The sequence below is a fragment of the Theobroma cacao genome, chromosome 1 (genome assembly GCF_000208745.1).
Source record: "Theobroma cacao cultivar B97-61/B2 chromosome 1, Criollo_cocoa_genome_V2, whole genome shotgun sequence".
In the NCBI taxonomy this organism is placed as follows: domain Eukaryota; kingdom Viridiplantae; phylum Streptophyta; class Magnoliopsida; order Malvales; family Malvaceae; genus Theobroma; species Theobroma cacao.
This window is the reverse complement of record NC_030850.1, coordinates 527,402-546,609: the sequence shown is the minus strand read 5'-3', so window position 1 is coordinate 546,609 and position 19,208 is coordinate 527,402. Positions and strand designations below refer to the sequence as shown.

Genomic DNA, 19,208 nt, shown 5'->3' with positions numbered 1-19,208 from the left:
TGTCAAAAGACCACGAGAGAGGTGCAGGAAAGAAGCTTCTTTTTTGAGCTTTTGAAAATCTAGCATGGACTCATCGACGTAGGATGGATGATGGATCACTCGTTTTCCATTAAAGCAAGAGAGAGAGAGAATTTTCCTCAATTTTTTATTTATTTATTTTTAGCTCATGTGATTCGTCACATTTGTACAAGTGGTACAAACTTAAACCTTAGTTGATTTTTTTTTTTTTACCAATTCGATTCACTATGTTAATTTACTTTTGTGTTATTTTTAAAATATATAACTTTTATATTTAAAAAATATTAAATATTTAAAATAAAATATTTTCATATTAAGATATCTTAAAAAACAAAATATAACGATTGAAAGGTATTTTATTTTTTCTTTTGATATTTCAGGACACTTATTAATACGTTTTAGACTTTGAATCATATGGTAATTGATAGGACTTGTTTGAATTTTTTTTTTTTTTGCGACGAATTGAAATGATAAAGGATTAAATTTGAATAAATTATACATTAATTTAATTAATTATTTTTTATTTTTATATAATTAAAATAAAATTTTATTTTAATATATTTTAAATATAAAATATAAAATAATCATATTAAGATATTTTTAAAAATTATAAAACAGATGAAATATATTTTATTTTGATATTGTTGTGAGCTTATTAATGAGGCTGCTCAATTTAGACTTTTAGGCGGTGAGAATTATAGGTAACTGATTGGAGCCACTTGAACCACAACAACCTTGTTCCTCAAACACAGATCCGTTCAATTAACCAAAATCTCTGTCTCAAAATTATTTATTTATTTATTTATTTTTGCCTTTGGATCTCTCTGTCGTTGACAAAAACCCAAAAGGGTTTCTTTTTCTTTTTCTTTTTCTTTTTATTTTTCCTTGTCTGATACTATTTCCCAACTAACCAACCTCTGGATTCTCTTTTTCGTCTTAACTCGTTTTTGGCACCGAATTTTCATCAACACAATTTCCCAGGAAAGTTGGCCTTGTTTGTTTTCGGTTGAATGACTGTGACATTGCCTATGTATATGTAGGTATTTAAAGCTTTGAACTATCATTCAAATTTTGGGTCAAGCTCCTTTTTTTCTTTTTTTGTAGTTCTTTGCCTATTCTGGATAGTAATAATACCAAAAAAAAGGAAAAAAAAATGAAAAGTTGCCATAAATAAAAAAGTTTGGGATGTGTTGATGATTCCATTTGTCAGCAGCATGGATAATTTCCGGGAAATAAGCAAGGCTGCTGACCTACTTGCTCCAAATAGTTTAGAATCTCAAATTTTGGTTGTTGAGTTTTTTTTTTTTACCGACATGTCTTAAGATGAATTCTTTTTAGATATTTAATATTTTAATTCTTTATAATTTTTTTTTACTTTTTCATATTAAAAAGTATTAAACATGTTTAAAACGTAAAAACAAATGATTTTCACATTATTTGTTTCCTTAGATAGGTTTGTAATGAACAGATGGCTACGTGGTCACCTTAATAATGATGATAATTTCCCGTTTAACAATAAAAAAAATGAAGTGGAAAAAATCTTCTTCTGTATTGGTCAGAGAAGAAAGGAAAGAAACACGGATCATCTTTGTACATTTCAAACACAAAGGACCTTTTATGTCAAGAAATAATGAATGATGCTCCCAAGAGTGTGTATGGTCCATCAAAATGAAATCGAGTGGAAATAAAATAGTTATTTTGTAAGGATAAAATAAATTTTGTTTGATTTAATTTTTTTAATTTAAAAGTTATTATAAAATTTTTATAAAAAATCATAATTTTTAAAATTAAGTTTAAATTATTTGATAAATTTATTTTTATAAGTTTTTTTAATAAATTATAATTTTGATTAAAATTGTCATAAAGGATTTTTTTATAATGTAATGTAGGGATTATTTTTAATAGATGAGAGGACATTTTTGAAACAAAAATAAAAATTTTTTTATGTTTTTTTAAAGAAGAGAAGAGAAAGCTCCGCTTTATAGCTTTTCTTGAATTTTTTTTTATTTTGTTCTTTAAAAAATAATCTAAATTTTTTAATAACTTATCAAAATTTTATTTGACCTGACTTCTGTATTTAAGAGGTAGATAAATTAAAAAAAAGTTAAGTCAAACAGACATTAAGAAATTGTTTCATGATAATAGAATAGGGTAAAAATTGTTATTATGAATTTTTATAATATTTGATCAATAGGAATAGTTTTAGGAATAATTAAAAATAAATGATAAATAACAAAAATACCATTTATTATCATTTTTAAATTAAAATATTTATAATTAAAACATTAATTTTATTATTTTTTAAAAATATAAAAATATAATTAAAATTTCCATTTAATTTTTAATTTTAAAATATTAACTTTTTATAATATATAATTAAAACATAAACCTTTTTATTTAAAATTTATTTTAAATTTTTATTTTTTAAATTTTAAATTCATTTTAATTTAGTGGGAGAATAAGAAAGGTAGTTGGGAAGAAAGAAAGAAATTGTACAAAATAAATATAATATGACAATTTTTTAAATTAATGAAGCACATTTTTGTCTATTAATATTTTTACTTTATTTCTTTCTTTTTGGAATATCCAATATCAAGGAATCTTGGTATTGACTATTTCCTCATCTCCTTGAATGATCATCCTAATAAATAGTTATTCCTTTTAACCAAATTAAGTATTAAAAAAAGAGTAAGAATAGGAATGAATGGCTATTCTATCCTCCCAACCAAACATATATAAAAACCAGGAAACTTTTCTAATTTTTCACTTGAAAAAATTTTAAAACAAAAGCTTTCATTATTCCTAATCTTATTCCATAATTATGTTGAAATAATTAGTTGACGCCTACTTCATCTGTTTAATTTCCATTTTTCGTTTTTTTAATTTGTCAAAAAATCAATTAAACGAAAAATAATAACTTAAAATGCAAATACAAAAAAAAAAAAAAACTTTGTTTGAGATTAGTTTTATTTCAATTTTTTTTCAGAAAAAAAAAAGTGCATAAAATCAAAAGAAGGCAGCGACGAAATCTTGCACGTCATTAATTTAATAATTAAGATGGTGATGCCATTGATGGAAGAAATGATGCAGCATCTAAACCGTGGATGACCACAACCATCACCATTGGAACATGATACATACATCCTTCAAAGCTTCGATCAAGGACTTGTCCATGTCCATCTTTTTCTTATGTCTTTCCGTCACGCTTAAAAAAGGAATTTTAGGTGTGGAAATGATTCCTTCAAAATTACAGCTTCTTCTCCCTCTTCACGCTTGCATGCTAATTTTTATTCCCTTTTTTTTATTTGAATATTGCGTATATGTTTATTAATTTATTGACTTGATTTATCCGAAAGATATGTTCTCTCTGTTTCTTTTTTTTTTTTTCATAAAAATAAAAACAAACGAACATTTAAAACAAAAAGAGAAGATATGCTAATACTTTTTTAATTAGATTGATAATTAAGGTTTTTTTATTTTGAATAAGAGATTTCAAATCTTATTATTTAAGTAGGGAATTATATACAAATCAATAAATCAAATATTTGAATACGAGTTTTTTAAAATTTAATTACATTTTTTTAACCTCAAAAAAGAAGTTATAACAGCTTTCGAGTAAATTGATCGAAACCCCAAAATTATTATCACATTTAGCAGCAAATTTTGCAAATATTCTTTCAGAATTTTGGAGGGAAGAAGCATAGAGAAAATGGAAGTTTAGAGGAATTAATGAAGCAGCTAGAAAATCTTTACTTGCCTCCCAATTCAGGGAACATATATGTCCTCATCAAAGAGACTATATATAAAGTAATTACAAATCTATATTTGTTTAGTAGGGGAAGATTTAGTGAAGCAAATTCGAAAATTCTCAATATCAATTGATTTTAAGTTATATGTCGATTTTAAAATTTTGAATAATATAAAAAATTATTATTGATTGATTTTAAATTAAATGCAGTTGGTATTGTTGTGTCGATTGTCGATGAAATAAGAAAAGATTTGCTGATGTAATGATTCTTCTTCTTCTTCTTCTTCTTCTTCTTCTTGTTTCAAAAGAGTAGAAGAAAAAATCTGAGCCTAACCACCTCTGATTTTGTTCACTCTTAGTATAATTCCAAATTGCAGTCTGCTCTCCAATGGAAATTCAAGCGTGACTAAAAATAAAATGCTTAAACAATGCTATGTTTTTTATTTTCTCTCACATTTTTAATGGTGGGTAAGCTAAACAATGACCTGGGGGCTGCATATCTTGTGCTGCAATTCGTAAGCCATTTACAAAGTATAATTATAATTAATTAAGCTTTTAACGAAGAAAATGTGTCACAAACTTTCCACCAACCTCGTGAAGTCGTGGGCAGTAGTCCACTGGTTTTCGTCACTGCTGTGGATGGAAAGTGGGGAATTAAAAATTAAGAACCAAAAAAAAAAAAGGAACTACGAGAGTAGCTCTATTCCTGCACTAACCAAGTAAAAAATTTAATAATTTTCTCGTATTATTAATGAATGAATTAACATATGATATTGTTAAATATGTTATCTCCATATTTTGAGATTATATTGATATATAGAAATGAATTTTAACCAAATTGTGATTGCATAACATTTAATTTTGGTTCCAACTTGGTAAAAGAAAAAAAAAGCTTTTGTATGGTTTTTTCTTTTTTTTATACTTTACATCAATGAAATAATAAATTACAATTATTGTATCGATTGTTATTATGTTTATATGATTTTTTATTTTTTAAATACTTGAATTATTAAACTTAAGCGATTGCATAAAAATGATCAAAGAATCACGAGATCATGAAAATAATGTACAAAAAGATTTGCAATTGTAGCTAAATTGACATATGTTATCTGTTTTATTTTTTTGTACATACAATCGAATTATTATTCTTATGATTCATTTAATTACAACTTTACTTGGCATTGTCTACGAAAATCAAACTTGACTTGGTGTCTACAGAAGTAGGGCTGACCAAAATAATAAGTGAACAGAGAATGATCAAGTTTCTCATGAATGGAATTTTCTTAAATTAAACACATTTCATTATCAAATAATAGGAGTGTACAAACGGTTATTTTCATTTATTCAGTTTTAGATATCTAATAACCGAGCTAATCGAATTCATATTTAAAAATAACCGAAATCGAACCGAACTATACAAATAATCGAATTAACCGAAATCGAACTAATTCAGTTAGTTCGGTTCGATTTTCAAAAACCGAACTTGATAAATTTTTTTGTTTGTATATATTTATTTATGTTATTTTTTAATAAATCAATATTAAAAAATATTAAAAATGATGATAAAAAATTATAATAAATAAGATGGATATTCATATAATTAAAGAGGAACTAAAGAGGATAAGAGATTAGGTTTATGATTTATTTTTTATGTAAAATTCCTGTAATACCTTTTTTTAAGTTTGGTTAGTTCGGTTATAAATTTTTCTAATTGAAACCGAACCGAATTAATTTTAATAATCAAACTATTCTAATCAAATTATCCAAAAAACTAAACTAACTGAATCGAAAAAATCGAACTTATTTTGATTCGGTTAGATTGTTCGATTCGATTTACATTTACTCACCCCTACCAAATAAAATAATCATAAAAAAATATTCAGATTTTGAAGAAATCACTGGAAAAATGGTATTTGTTGGCTGCTTCGTTTTAATAACAATGAGAGGCGAAAAGAACATTTTAATTTTAATAATTAATATGTAAATAGGAAATGCAAAATAAATTACTTGATTATACAATCCAGTCACGTCATATTTAAACATAAATAAATAAAAATAGGTGATATAAAATCGAGCACATAATCAAAATCACGTCATATTCGAACATGAATAGAAAATATCAAACTGTCTTTAAATTTGTAAAACAATTGCTAGAAGAGACGTGAAGAAAGGTAGCACTTTCAAAGGCGTAACTCTTTGTTCATGGGTGACATGTGACATTTTTCTTCTTGCTTGTCATTTTATTAAATATAATAAAAAAAAGAGAGCAAAACTATCAAAATTTTTTGGTATTGTGTAAATATACGAACATGAGAATCTAGATTATTTTTAAGATTAATTTAAATATTATTATTTTAATGTATAATTGTCGTGTATCTGTTTATGATTAAATAACTACAATTACTCAAAACAATATAATCAGGGTACAAAGAGGCGGAGGGAATGAGAGCCAATAGGGCTACTGCCATCCAAAAGTTTTAAAACTTTTATAATATATTTTTATATTTTTACAATTTTATATTTATAATAATTTTTTTATTTGATGAGAGTTTTCACAATAATTAATCAAATAATTAATTTTAATAAATTAAAGGATTAAAGTAATGCTCTTTACAGTAGAATTATTTCTCAAATCCCACTTTTACGAGATCTCAAAACCAACCACCTCTTGTTTTTTTTTTCTACCAAATGGAAATAAAAAACGAAACTTAAAATAAAAAGTCATATGATTTTTTTAAAAGTTTGTTAATATTTTTTATTAAAAAGTAAATCATTCGAAATTTTAATTTTTTTTTGAAAAGTGAGACTTTGGTATTGATTTAGCAATTAATATTATGTAAGATCGTGAAACTTAATAAAAAATATCAAACATTAATATGTAATAATTATTAAAAAAATATCTTTTATTTTATACATAATATATCAGTGAAGTTATTTATATAATTTTTATTTAATTATTTTATATTTTTATTAAATATAAAAATTTTAACATAACTGTTTTATAAAAATGATTTTTATTCCAAATACAAAATCCTGATTTTGCAAAATAGTCAGTCAAATAAATGCTTAATCATTACGTGCATGGATTTTCTTTTATTTAATAAAATCTAGATAAAGTAATAATATCAGTCTACGAAAGAAAAATCAAAGGATAAGAACGAGTGAAAGACACGGGTCGTTGGGAGATTTGATTTGGATTGAAATGACAAGCCCCCGAAGCTGATCTCCGCCAGAACAATCTGACAACATAAAAATTGGACGGCGGTGGGAGGGAGGAGAGCGCCGAGCACGAGCCCACCTTGGAAATAAAAAAAACTCAGTACTAAAAAGTAATGAGCACCTCAGAATATACGACAAAACAAGCCGCATTGTACATTGCATCTCCCCTGATTCCAAATTTTACTTTTTCCTCAAAAGGTTTTGTTCTGCTTTTGTAAATATATTTTTAGGTTTATATATTTATGTACTGTAATATATAATATTTATATGTTATAAATGAATGTCAAAGTTTACAATTTTTTAAATTTATTTATTAACAAAACTAATATATAAATTTTATATAATTGACATTACACCAAACATAATTTTTTCCTGCTCCTATAATTTTTAAAATAAAATTTTAAAAAATTATAATATTTAAATTTATTATGTATTAGTAAAATGGTAATATAGATTTTATACACTAAAATACGTCCAATATAATTTTTTTTTTTGCTTTGCCAGACTTTGAGCTCGCATAACATCTACTTCCCGAGAAACGAAGGCTCACCTACCCACCGAGACACGCCTCGCGCACACTCTCTAGATCTCGCTTTCGTCAATCAGTCTTTTCCTGGATCATTGCTATGGGTAGTTTAATAATATTAGCTTCCATTTCTTAATCTTCTCTCCGGTTTTCGTTTTGCTGGACTTGGAAAAGTCCCGGTTAGTTACTTAACGAACTGATTTTGAATCTGTTGTTTTTTTTTTGTTTGAACTTAATTCTAGCTACAGAGAATCCTTTCAACAGCATTTTGAAGACTTTGGAGAAGCCAGGTGGTGGTGAATTCGGGAAATACTATAGTTTACCTGCTCTCGATGATCCAAGGATCGGTCAGTTCTTTCTTTTGATCACTGTTTTAAAACTTATTTTTTCTCTTTAGATTTTGGATTTCGTTTCGGAGAGATGACAGGAAAAGAAATGAAGATTAATGTTGTGAAATGAATCTGTGCGTTTTTGAGCTAATCTGGAGGTGGTTGACTGATTACTCAAATCGGTCAACTTATAGTAGAGAAAAGGATAGAAATCGAAGCTCTGTTTTCACTTTCGTTTATTTTCTTGCGTTTTCTCTTCAACCAAACAGAGGCTGTTTTAGGTTTTGATCGATTTGAGATTTTGATTGATACTTGTTGTGCAGATAAACTTCCTTACTCTATTAAAATACTTCTTGAATCCGCGATACGTAACTGCGATGAGTTTCAAGTTAAGAGTAAGGATGTCGAGAAGATCATTGATTGGGAGAACACATCTCCCAAACAAGTTGAGATTCCGTTTAAGCCAGCTCGAGTGCTGCTTCAGGTTTGCTCTGAATCCGAACTTTTTTACAATGGTGTGATTTGCTGTAATCATAATGAGTTAAAAAAATTTGAATGTGAGTTTGCATTTGTAGGAATGGTTGTGTTTAATGATGTTCTCTGTTTATCAGGATTTTACCGGTGTTCCTGCTGTTGTTGATCTTGCCTGCATGCGAGATGCTATGAACAATCTTGGTGGTAATTCTAATAAAATTAATCCATTGGTGAGTTATATAATTATTCTTAACGATGCTATTGAACTAATCAAAGCAATGTTTATTTTGAGCTGTTCATTTTGTAAGTGCCACGAGAACTGTTTTAAGCGATGGTACATGATGAAAAATAATGATGTGTGCAGGTTCCTGTAGATCTTGTTATTGATCACTCAGTTCAGGTTGATGTGGCAAGGTCAGAAAATGCAGTGCAGGCAAACATGGAACTTGAATTCAAACGAAACAAAGAAAGATTTGCTTTTCTCAAGTGGGGTTCAAATGCATTCGATAACATGCTTGTTGTTCCTCCTGGATCAGGAATAGTACATCAGGTAGCAAACATTTTACATTACATGAAGAGACCATAATCATTTTTTGATTGGCTGTAACAAAGTAAATGCCACTATTCTTGCAAATAATCAGTTTTAGTGTCAAAGAAGGGGGAAACGAATTGCATGCTGGTGAGCTTGGTTTAGCATGGAAACATAATACATGTGTTTGTGCAGCATCTTTGTGTCACAAACTAAGTTTCTGTTATCTTGGTTTGCAGGTCAATTTAGAATATCTTGGCAGAGTCGTTTTCAACACAAATGGCGTGCTTTACCCTGATAGTGTTGTTGGAACAGACTCACATACAACTATGATTGATGGATTGGGTGTTGCTGGCTGGGGTGTTGGTGGTATAGAAGCAGAAGCTGCCATGCTTGGCCAGGTAAAATAGTTAATTACTATTAGGTTCATGTGTTATAGAAAGGCGTGGATAGCATAGTAAGGAAGAAAAAGAGAAAATTGATGGAGCTAATTGTCTGTTTAAGTGTCGAATTGGCATTGATGCATTTCTTCTTTCTCTTAACACATAGCTGGAAGGGTGAACTTTTAATTTGTGAATTACTAGTTTGCAGGCAAAATCCCTTGGCTAATGAATTTATACTTGCCTTTTTGAATGCAGCCCATGAGCATGGTCTTGCCAGGTGTTGTTGGGTTTAAACTATTAGGAAAATTGAGGAATGGTGTGACGGCTACTGATTTGGTGTTGACTGTTACGCAAATGCTGAGGAAGCATGGGGTTGTTGGCAAGTTTGTGGAATTCTATGGTATAGTCTTCGATAGAACCACTATGTCATTACATATTCATTGTTTCTGTGCTGCTTCTTTTATCTCATGATAGATATTGCTTCAACTTTTCTACTCAGGGGAAGGCATGAGGGAATTGTCCTTAGCAGACCGTGCCACTATTGCCAACATGTCTCCTGAGTATGGTGCAACCATGGGATTTTTCCCTGTGGATCATGTTACTCTGCAGTATCTACGACTGACTGGCAGAAGTGACGAGACTGTAAGTCCTTAGGGTAAATCTTTGTTTCAATTGATATATCAACCTTTGATTTACTGACTTATGAACAAAAATGTAGATTGCTATGATAGAATCCTATTTACGGGCCAATAAGATGTTTGTGGACTACAGTGAGGTAAGTTTTACACATTAGTTTCTTTCTTCTAGAATTTCATACAAAATTTTCAGCGTGCAGTTCTTACTGAGAATTTGTTCTCTGAACTCAGCCTCAGACTGAGAAAGTGTACTCTACGTACTTGGACTTGAAACTTGAGGATGTTGAACCCTGTATATCAGGGCCCAAGAGGTAAAGCTTTCTAGATATGCAAAATCTTCAATCCTTTTTAACACGAAAAACTTTGTTTAATTTCTGGTATTTCTGTCATTTGTGGTGGGTCTGACTGCTGTATGGCAGGCCACATGATCGAGTTCCTTTGAAAGAAATGAAAGCTGATTGGCACGCATGCTTAGACAACAGAGTTGGATTTAAGGTATAATCTTTAATTCTTCATAAATTAGGCATGGGTCTGTAGTGTGCTTTCTTTAAACAGCTGCAGTGGTTATGGGGACATTTAGATGTTAAGAGTACTATTGCCTTATAAGTTACAAGAAATTTAGACAGAATGAAATGGCTTAGAACAAATCATTTATGCATTACTAGATAAGAATTTTTCCTTGCACCTTATTTCAGTTTGATAACTCAGAAGTGATTTAAATAGAGACACTGTCTTGAAAGATGTTGTAAGGGTGAGTTGAGGTTAAGTTGATGTTTTTACAACTGGAGTGAGATGCTGAGACAAATAATGAGTTCTTGAATAGTAGCATGACAATGAGATATTTTATCATCATTGACTACTTTGGGAGAATAAATATAAGTCATCAGTCCGTGACTTTTCACCTATTAAAGCATCAGCTGAAAAAAATTGTTAAGTGCAGCATCTTCATCTCCTGTTCTCTTGCCTGTGTTCATTTTACCCGCATTCTCTCGTTACAGGGATTTGCTATACCAAAGGAATCTCAGAACAAGGTTGCAAAGTTTTCATTCCGTGGGACTCCAGCCGAGCTGAGGCATGGAGATGTGGTTATAGCTGCTATTACTAGTTGCACAAATACTTCGAATCCTAGTGTGATGCTAGGAGCTGCTCTGGTTGCAAAGAAGGCTTGTGAATTAGGATTGGAGGTAGGGTTTCGCTCCTTTCCGTCACCTTTTATGTCTACATACATGTATCATCTGACCATTGAACTCATTGATAATGAGAATATTTTGGTTTGTACTTATTACATATTTGGTATATCACTATAATTTTAACAGGTCAAGCCATGGATTAAGACAAGTCTTGCTCCAGGCTCTGGGGTTGTAACCAAATACTTGCAAAAGAGGTCCTTTTCCATAAACCTGTTGGAATATATTATCCATATAATAAACATTTTTCCTTATTTCATATTATTAACTCAGAAATGCACTGCAGTGGCTTGCAGAAGTATTTGAATCAGTTAGGATTTCATATTGTTGGGTATGGATGCACTACGTGCATTGGGAATTCAGGAGATATTGATGAATCTGTGGCATCAGCTATCTCTGAAAATGGTAAATTCTTAATTTAGTGAGAACACACCTGGTTGTCCTTGCATAAGAATTTGAGAGCTGACATTTTGGCTGTTTTGTACATATGCTTCCAGATATGGTGGCTGCAGCTGTGTTGTCTGGAAACAGAAACTTTGAAGGACGCGTACATCCTTTGACAAGGGCTAATTATCTTGCTTCTCCTCCCCTCGTTGTTGCCTATGCTCTTGCTGGCACTGTATGTAGCTTTAAATGATTAGAATTAGATATCTGCTCATAAATTGACATGTATACTGCCTATGATGTCATCTGTTTATCATAACTTAGCTGCTTACATATCCGGACCTCTTTCTTTATTTTCTGAACTGATGCATCAAGACTATATCTCATTAGAAACAATGTTGCAGGTGGATATTGATTTCGTGACAGAGCCCATTGGTACAGCGAAAGATGGAAAAGAGATCTTTTTCAAGGACATTTGGCCTTCTAGTGAAGAAGTAGCTACTGTGAGCTACTCAGCCTCTTTACCTTGACTCCTAGGCTTAAAAAGTTAAAATATTTGGAGCTAATATTGTTTCTCGTTGTTGTACTGTCTTCAGGTTGTACACTCAAGTGTGCTGCCTGATATGTTCAAAGCTACATATGAAGCAATCACCAAAGGAAATCCCATGTGGAATCAATTATCTGTACCTTCCAGCACCCTTTACTCCTGGGACCCAACATCAACTTACATCCATGAGCCACCATACTTTAAAGGCATGACCATGTCGCCTCCAGGTCCGCATGGAGTGAAGGATGCTTGCTGCTTGCTTAACTTGGGAGACAGTATCACAACTGATCACATCTCCCCAGCTGGTAGCATCCACAAAGATAGTCCTGCAGCGAAATACCTCATGGAACATGGGGTAGATAGAAGAGATTTCAACTCTTATGGAAGTCGCCGTGGTAATGATGAGATTATGGCGAGGGGCACTTTCGCAAATATCCGTATCGTGAACAAACTATTGAAAGGAGAAGTTGGGCCTAAAACAATTCATATTCCCACCGGAGAGAAGCTATCTGTATATGATGTTGCCATGGTAAATTATTTCCACTCATTTAACACGTTTTTACCCTTGAAATCTTAGCCTTTGCCTTATGATCTATCTGAATTAATTGTACTAATACGTCTGATTAACATTCATCTCATGCAGAAGTTGTATTGAGTTGTAATATTATTTCAATTTTCTTTATCTGACAGAGATACAAGGCCGCAGGACAGGATACCATAATTTTGGCTGGTGTTGAATATGGGAGTGGAAGTTCTCGGGACTGGGCTGCCAAAGGTCCAGTTCTGCTGGTACATCATTCACCGTCATTCCTTTTTTTTTTTTGAGTTACAAAAATGTAGATCTCGCTATGTATTTTCCGGTCTCTCTCGCTAATGCCATAAATGATATTGGACGCAGGGTGTAAAAGCAGTCATTGCCAAGAGCTTTGAGCGAATTCACCGCAGTAATCTGGTGGGCATGGGCATCATTCCACTGTGTTTCAAGGCTGGAGAGGATGCTGACACTCTCGGGTTGACTGGCCACGAGCGCTATACCATCGATCTTCCCAACACCGTGAGTGAAATCAGACCTGGACAAGATGTCACTGTGGCTACAGACTGTGGCAAGTCATTCACCTGTACTGTACGATTTGATACGGAGGTAAAATCTTTTATTCGGTTTTTGTCAGAAGAGAGCTACCCCAGTCGTTGAATTTCCTTCCGGATGAACCTTTGGTTACTTTTTCATGCAGGTGGAACTGGCTTATTTCAACCATGGAGGCATTTTGCAATACGTCATCAGGAACTTGATCGGCTCGAAACAGTGATTTGGCAAAAAGAAATAATTGGTCTACAAAGCGGGGTATGCATCTTTGACAAAACCTTTCCTAACCCTGTCTGCTTATTTTTATATGGGTTGGCAATTTTGGACATGTGAAGGAAAAATTGCAGCAACGTTTTATTGAATAAAATTTGAAACCAAAGATGGGAAAAATTTGGGTGTTGCCATCTTAGGCATGGTTTGATACCAGATATGTGCTCCTGGTTCTTTTCCTATCGCTCCCGTCTCACTTTTTCGAGGAGGTTCTGACAAAGGGAAACATGCAAAAAAAAAAAAATGCAAATACCGACGGGCGAGTACCGTAATTCAATAATTCATGGTCACGTGTTCTAATCAATTGATAAATGATAATTTCCGGCAACGCGTTGATGTGCGACAAACACGTACGGGAACCTTACGTCACCGTTCGCTTGGGGGTCAGGTTAGCGTACAGATTAGCTACGCGCCCAGGCCCTCTAGGCCCAAACCTCTTTGGGGTAGACTCGGATTGTGATAGAAGATTGTTATGCCTAATTTTGTTCTGGTCCAATCTGAATTCGTTATATTCAATTTTAATTTAATTTTGAATTTTGTACTAATATTTTAGGTCAATAATGGAATTGGAACTATAAAATAATATATATCAAATTAGAGACAAATAAGTAATTTATCCTTTTTATTTAATTGAATTGAATAAATAACTATTCCTATCACTTTTGTAACTATTCATTTTTAATCAAAATTTACACAACTTATTTTAATATCCCAAAGTGAGTACCACAAGATCTAACATAATTAATATTAATAAAACATAAATATCTTGATCTTGACATCTGAAGAGTTGAATAAATTTTAATATCATTATAACAAGTTCACATTTTTAACTTAAAAAATGTATTGTATTAAATATATTAATGTGAAATCTGTCATTTTATGATAAAAATAAATGAACAATCCAAGGCTACGGCTGAAACTCATGGAAATAAAGCCACGTTTCCAGAAAAGTAGTACTACAACGGCCAGGAGGGAATGAGAAGAGTTTAAAAGACTGTAACATGTAAAATAAATGATATCGTGTTTCTCATTTAGGTACAATCACGTCATTATGTCATCAACTCATCTGCGCTAGCCATTACACTTTCGGGCACGCAGGTGAAAATTCCCCGACTTTTATTCTATCAGCGGTAGAAACATATTAAAAAAGGCTCTTTACTGAGGTAAAAATCGTAAAAATAAATTTTAAAAAATAAAAAGGTAAAGAGACAAGGTTGGAGCATGAGTCCAAGTCAGCAGGTGGTAGAAAGCACTACACGAAAAATTGATAGTAGCAAGAAAGAGCACCATGTGTGAAGCAGGATAGCTGTAGAGCTCTCACTTTAACATTTGCAAAGTACAACATGGATGGTAAGGAATCCAAGTCAATTCCTGTCAACTAAGAAAACAAACGTTTTGTGAGATAATGTATAAGATCATTTTGCAGGCAAGGCTAGTTTGAATAATGGGGATAATGCAGGAGAGCCATGGTTTCGATGTTTCATCTGATGCCTTTATCTCGAAAAGAATGAGTAGCTTTCAGCAATCTGCTGTAACAGGCTATGTCCTATTCAATTCAAAATAATCTAGACTGACCGTTCCCTAAACTTTTTGTTTATTGTAAGTGGTGCTTTTTTGAAGGATGTAGACATATTCGTTAGTTTACTTTAAGGGGTCTAGATAGAAAAGGTTACCTTTATAACGGCTGTTTAAACCTTGTACTCATTGACACGAATCCATTTTGTAGACGACCACTTATTTCCTCTAATCACTGGGCAGCCTCCTGGATAATTAAAAACCGTTAGTTATAGATGAACCTAGAAAAGGAATAAAGAAAGGGTATGGGGGAAAAAGAAAATAGATATTAACTTGTGAATTGTGATATCAACCAAGTAATGCAACAAGACATTCAAGGGACATGATGCTCAAAAATGGAAGTGTTCCTGTGCAATATAAGCAGCTAGTTAATTAGTAGCCAGAACTAACCGTGCAGACTTGAAGGATCTAGACTTGCATCAGGCTTCATGCTCCAGAAAAGTAACGCATCACCCATTTTTGGTTTGACAGAAAGCCCCCCTTTTCCACATTCAGATAATTCATTCCACCAAGGGACAGCACTAATATTCCCCTTTGCTGCAGGAAACACTGTCTCTCCCCCTTCTTCAACATCTGAGCTGTAAAATGGTAAAACACACAAAAAAAAAGAACAGAACTGAAAAAGGTGGACTTTCACATAATGCACTAGGATAAAAAACACAGTTTGTCATGTCACTTACAGGTACATAAGGACTGTAGCTATGCGTTGGCCACCATTCTTAGTATTGAACTCATCCATGAAGTAGTCATAGTGAGGCTCATATTTTTGGCCGACTTCATAATGGAGAATTTGAAGCCCTTCCCCATGCTCTGCATATTAGCGTGTTGCCATGAGTAACTTCATAACCACAGTTAGCATAAAAAGCAAGAACTAACCCAAGGAAGAATACAAGATAATATGGAAGAAAGAAATACGCTAATGAAAGACAATTGATTGACTTGTAAATTTGGATTGATCAAGATACTAGCACATACCTACTGGTATGAAGGTAAAATCTGCAATCCTTTTCTCAATGTTCCTAATAGTCTTATCACGTCCTCTAGCCAGAAACGTTCCAGAACTTGTACGTACCCTGCAATTACGCATCCATGGTCACACATAATCAAATAGTTCACAGAGATAGAAAACAAAATGCAACTAGAACACTGAGAATTACATACCTGCTATCCTTACTCTTGCCAGTTTCACTATCAACAACAGTTGACTTTTCCATATGAGGCTTGGCAAGCTCAATTAGGTATTCACATTCCTTCTTGGACTGCCAAAATAGCAAATGACGACCTTTGTAAGGTATAAAATCTTTCTAACTAAAAATTAGTTAGCAGGATCTGCTCCACAAAGTGGATGACAGAATATGAATTCATTTATTATTCGAGTATTAACTTCCTGCGATTTTCCCCTCTTTTTTCCTCTTTACCTGATGTGAATAATTCTATAAAAATTTTGGCATTAAATCATCTTACATTTCGCGGATCCATCAAATTACTAAGTATACAATTAACAAACAGTTCTTAATAAATAATTCTCATTACATTGTCAGTTTAAAAAATGTTTGACATTCTAATGAGTGATTCAAAGTGATAATAAACACTGGAAACTTTTCTAAGATTTAGAAGAACAATTTGCTTAATTAACTAATAATTACAGTTAATAATTTAGCTTAGAGTAAAAAATCAAATTAAAGAGGAGCAAAAAAAAAGCAACATTTCCAGCCAAAAATTAATAAATAAAAAGAACTAACCAAGAAATTATGGTAGATAAAAGCTCTAGGCTCCCAGGAGATGACTTCAACCCACTGCTCTCCTTGCCCTTCATCACCATCACTTCTGCAATTCCAAAAATGTCCCCAAAGCAACCACAGTTAATACCAGATCGCCATCCAAGTCAACCAAAAAATTCTCGAAAACGAAGCTTACCTGTCGACGGCGTTACGCTTAATCGAGCTCAAATCGCCGGAGTTGCTACTGGGAATCGAAAGGATTCCGAGCGCCAAGAGAATCAAAATCAGGAAGGTGAACATGATCAGCATAGTTAGAATCGTGGTTGAGGATGACGATTTCCGAGCCGGAAGGCGCGAATACCTCGGTTTCGCCATTTTGATTCTGAAACTCGGGAGATCGAGATCTGGAACTTCCTGGATTCGGTGTTTTAACAAGAGACCAGCTACGAGTAAGCGCTCTGTCTTTTTGTATGACTGCTGGGATGTTTTGTGGCCTTACGTCTCGTGAAAATTTAGACTTTGTCGATTGACAATGAGCTTCATTTTAATTTTTTAAATTAAATTAATTAAAATATCATAAAATATAATTAAAATTAATCAGATTATATTCGGAAATTAAAATAATTAAAATTGGTTTTCTCGATTTTAATTATTAATATTAATAATATTTGTATGTTAAAATATTTATTTAAAATTTTTTGCTTAATATTTACTAATAACATCTAAATACTTTTAATATAATCATATATAGAAATATTATTAAAAGATTATAATATTTATATAAATTATTAATGATTATTTTTTAATAATAGTAAATTTTAGATAAAAAATTTGACAAAAAAATTGAATAAATAATTTTTCTTAATCTATTAACACTAAAATCTTAAAAAAAAACCAAATTAATCGAATTTTAATCAATGTCGATTAATTATCTTAATTTGTGCCAATTAATACTCACCTTTACTTGGATAAACTTATAGGTTAATACTTTGCGCATATCTCTTTTGTTACACTTTTGTCCATGAACTTTTTTTTTATTTATCAATTTTCGTTATACTTTTACTTATTAGCAACGTGATTCTTTTTTCGAACAATATTAGCTCCAAATATTTTAATTTTTTAAAGATATTCCGAGTTGATAAATCACTTTTCATAATTTAAATTCTTTTAAAAAAATTACTAATATAGCAAGCTTGATATGAAGCTTATGGCAAATAAAAATTGTTTCTTCACCAACCCCTAATAATGTGACATACAGCTATTTGTTGTAATTCATTCTTATCCATAAAATTTTCATGCTAAGCCTAATTTCATTACACCATAAATTAATTAAAATAATAATTTAATTAAATACAGCTCACGATGAATGTGCTAATGATTTATTTATTATTATGAATTAAAAAGACAGAGTCTTGTGAACTATTTTCTGCTTGGCTGGATTATTTATTTTTATATATGTGTAATTTGTTGATAATGGAGAAGTGGTGCTAAAACATGGTAATATTCAAATGGTATAATTGGTTTAGATTAAATTATTTTAGCAATGTCAAACCTCTCAGCAGCTTGTACCAAGTCTACCCCAGAATTTTCCCACCATTGCTTTTCTTGCTGATGTTTGCCTTTGGGAATTACCATAAATTGTTAAAAGAATTCATCATTCCGGCCTGCATTGGGTCTATGAGAACCTTATTATCTAGCATAGAGGAACTTGTTTTGCTAAAAGAAAAAGGGGGAAATGTTGATTGATCAAGAAGTTTTACCTCTATCTGTCAAGGGTTTTGTTTATGATTCTTCAAATTTTCATGTTCTTGCTGAAATAGGGTTCCTAATGCTGCGAAGAAAGCAGGGCACTGGTTACCTAGTTATGCTTCCAGGAGAGAGATTGCCTTCTGATTTAGTGTCTCGACTCCCTTCCTTCATTTCCTGAAATTATTCAGTTTAATGATTGATTGCAATGCGAAATTGTGAACTCCGAAATGTGAAAGCATTGCATAATAAGATTTGGCTGGGCTGTTCTTTGCAAAAGACTGGAATCATAAGAAAGCCACCTTCAGCATTTTGCTTTTTGCCCTGTTTTAGTCAAGAAAGCCTCCTAGTTTTGTTGTTACCAGGTTTGGGGTTTCTGTTTTTCTTCCTTTACTTGTTTTTTACTTTATTTTTGCGACCTTTTCTAATGGGATGGAGTCTATATGTATGAGGAATGTTAACCTGCACGAGGGATTCCAAGCCTGCTACACATCATGGCCTTGGCTACATGCAAAGATCCTTGGGAGGAACCTTGGTAGCTGCTGCAGATTATCTGCTAACCACAAAAATGCTAAGACATCAGGGACTTTACAGGGGATCATTTTACGTTCTTCCTTTTCAGAAGCAAGGCCAACTAGTAAGTGGAAAGGTTTAATGACGTTATTTTCCTTTACAACCTGCCAAAGGTTTCGCTAATTCAATGCAGGTCTTTCCTGCTTTGTCGAAATTCACCTTCAGTTTTTGATTTCGTGATCCTGGATTTGACAATGGTTTACCTAACATGATTGCTTGACCGTGAGGTGAGCCAAACTGAAGTGGTTTACCAGAAAACA

The 19,208-nt window shown here is 32.0% G+C and overlaps 2 protein-coding genes across 2 annotated transcripts; one reads left to right on the top strand and one right to left on the bottom strand.

Annotated features, from left to right (window-relative positions):
* On the top strand, positions 7,490 to 13,491 carry LOC18610706 (aconitate hydratase 1). Its single transcript, XM_007046535.2, has 20 exons — positions 7,490 to 7,615; positions 7,754 to 7,858; positions 8,164 to 8,324; positions 8,452 to 8,544; positions 8,679 to 8,864; positions 9,083 to 9,244; positions 9,482 to 9,626; positions 9,726 to 9,868; positions 9,945 to 10,001; positions 10,093 to 10,172; positions 10,281 to 10,356; positions 10,860 to 11,045; positions 11,178 to 11,245; positions 11,335 to 11,453; positions 11,546 to 11,667; positions 11,837 to 11,935; positions 12,029 to 12,508; positions 12,670 to 12,768; positions 12,878 to 13,120; positions 13,212 to 13,491. Exons 1-20 carry the CDS (start codon positions 7,612 to 7,614, stop codon positions 13,284 to 13,286), a joined length of 2,703 nt encoding a protein of 900 aa, XP_007046597.2. The 5' UTR covers positions 7,490 to 7,611; the 3' UTR covers positions 13,287 to 13,491.
* Positions 14,254 to 17,132, bottom strand: LOC18610705 (probable prolyl 4-hydroxylase 10). The gene is made up of 8 exons (XM_007046531.2): positions 16,826 to 17,132; positions 16,651 to 16,735; positions 16,070 to 16,167; positions 15,884 to 15,981; positions 15,589 to 15,718; positions 15,299 to 15,486; positions 15,007 to 15,095; positions 14,254 to 14,711 (listed from the first exon to the last, which is right to left on the bottom strand). Exons 1-7 carry the CDS (start codon positions 17,002 to 17,004, stop codon positions 15,022 to 15,024), a joined length of 852 nt encoding a protein of 283 aa, XP_007046593.2. The 5' UTR covers positions 17,005 to 17,132; the 3' UTR covers positions 14,254 to 14,711; positions 15,007 to 15,021.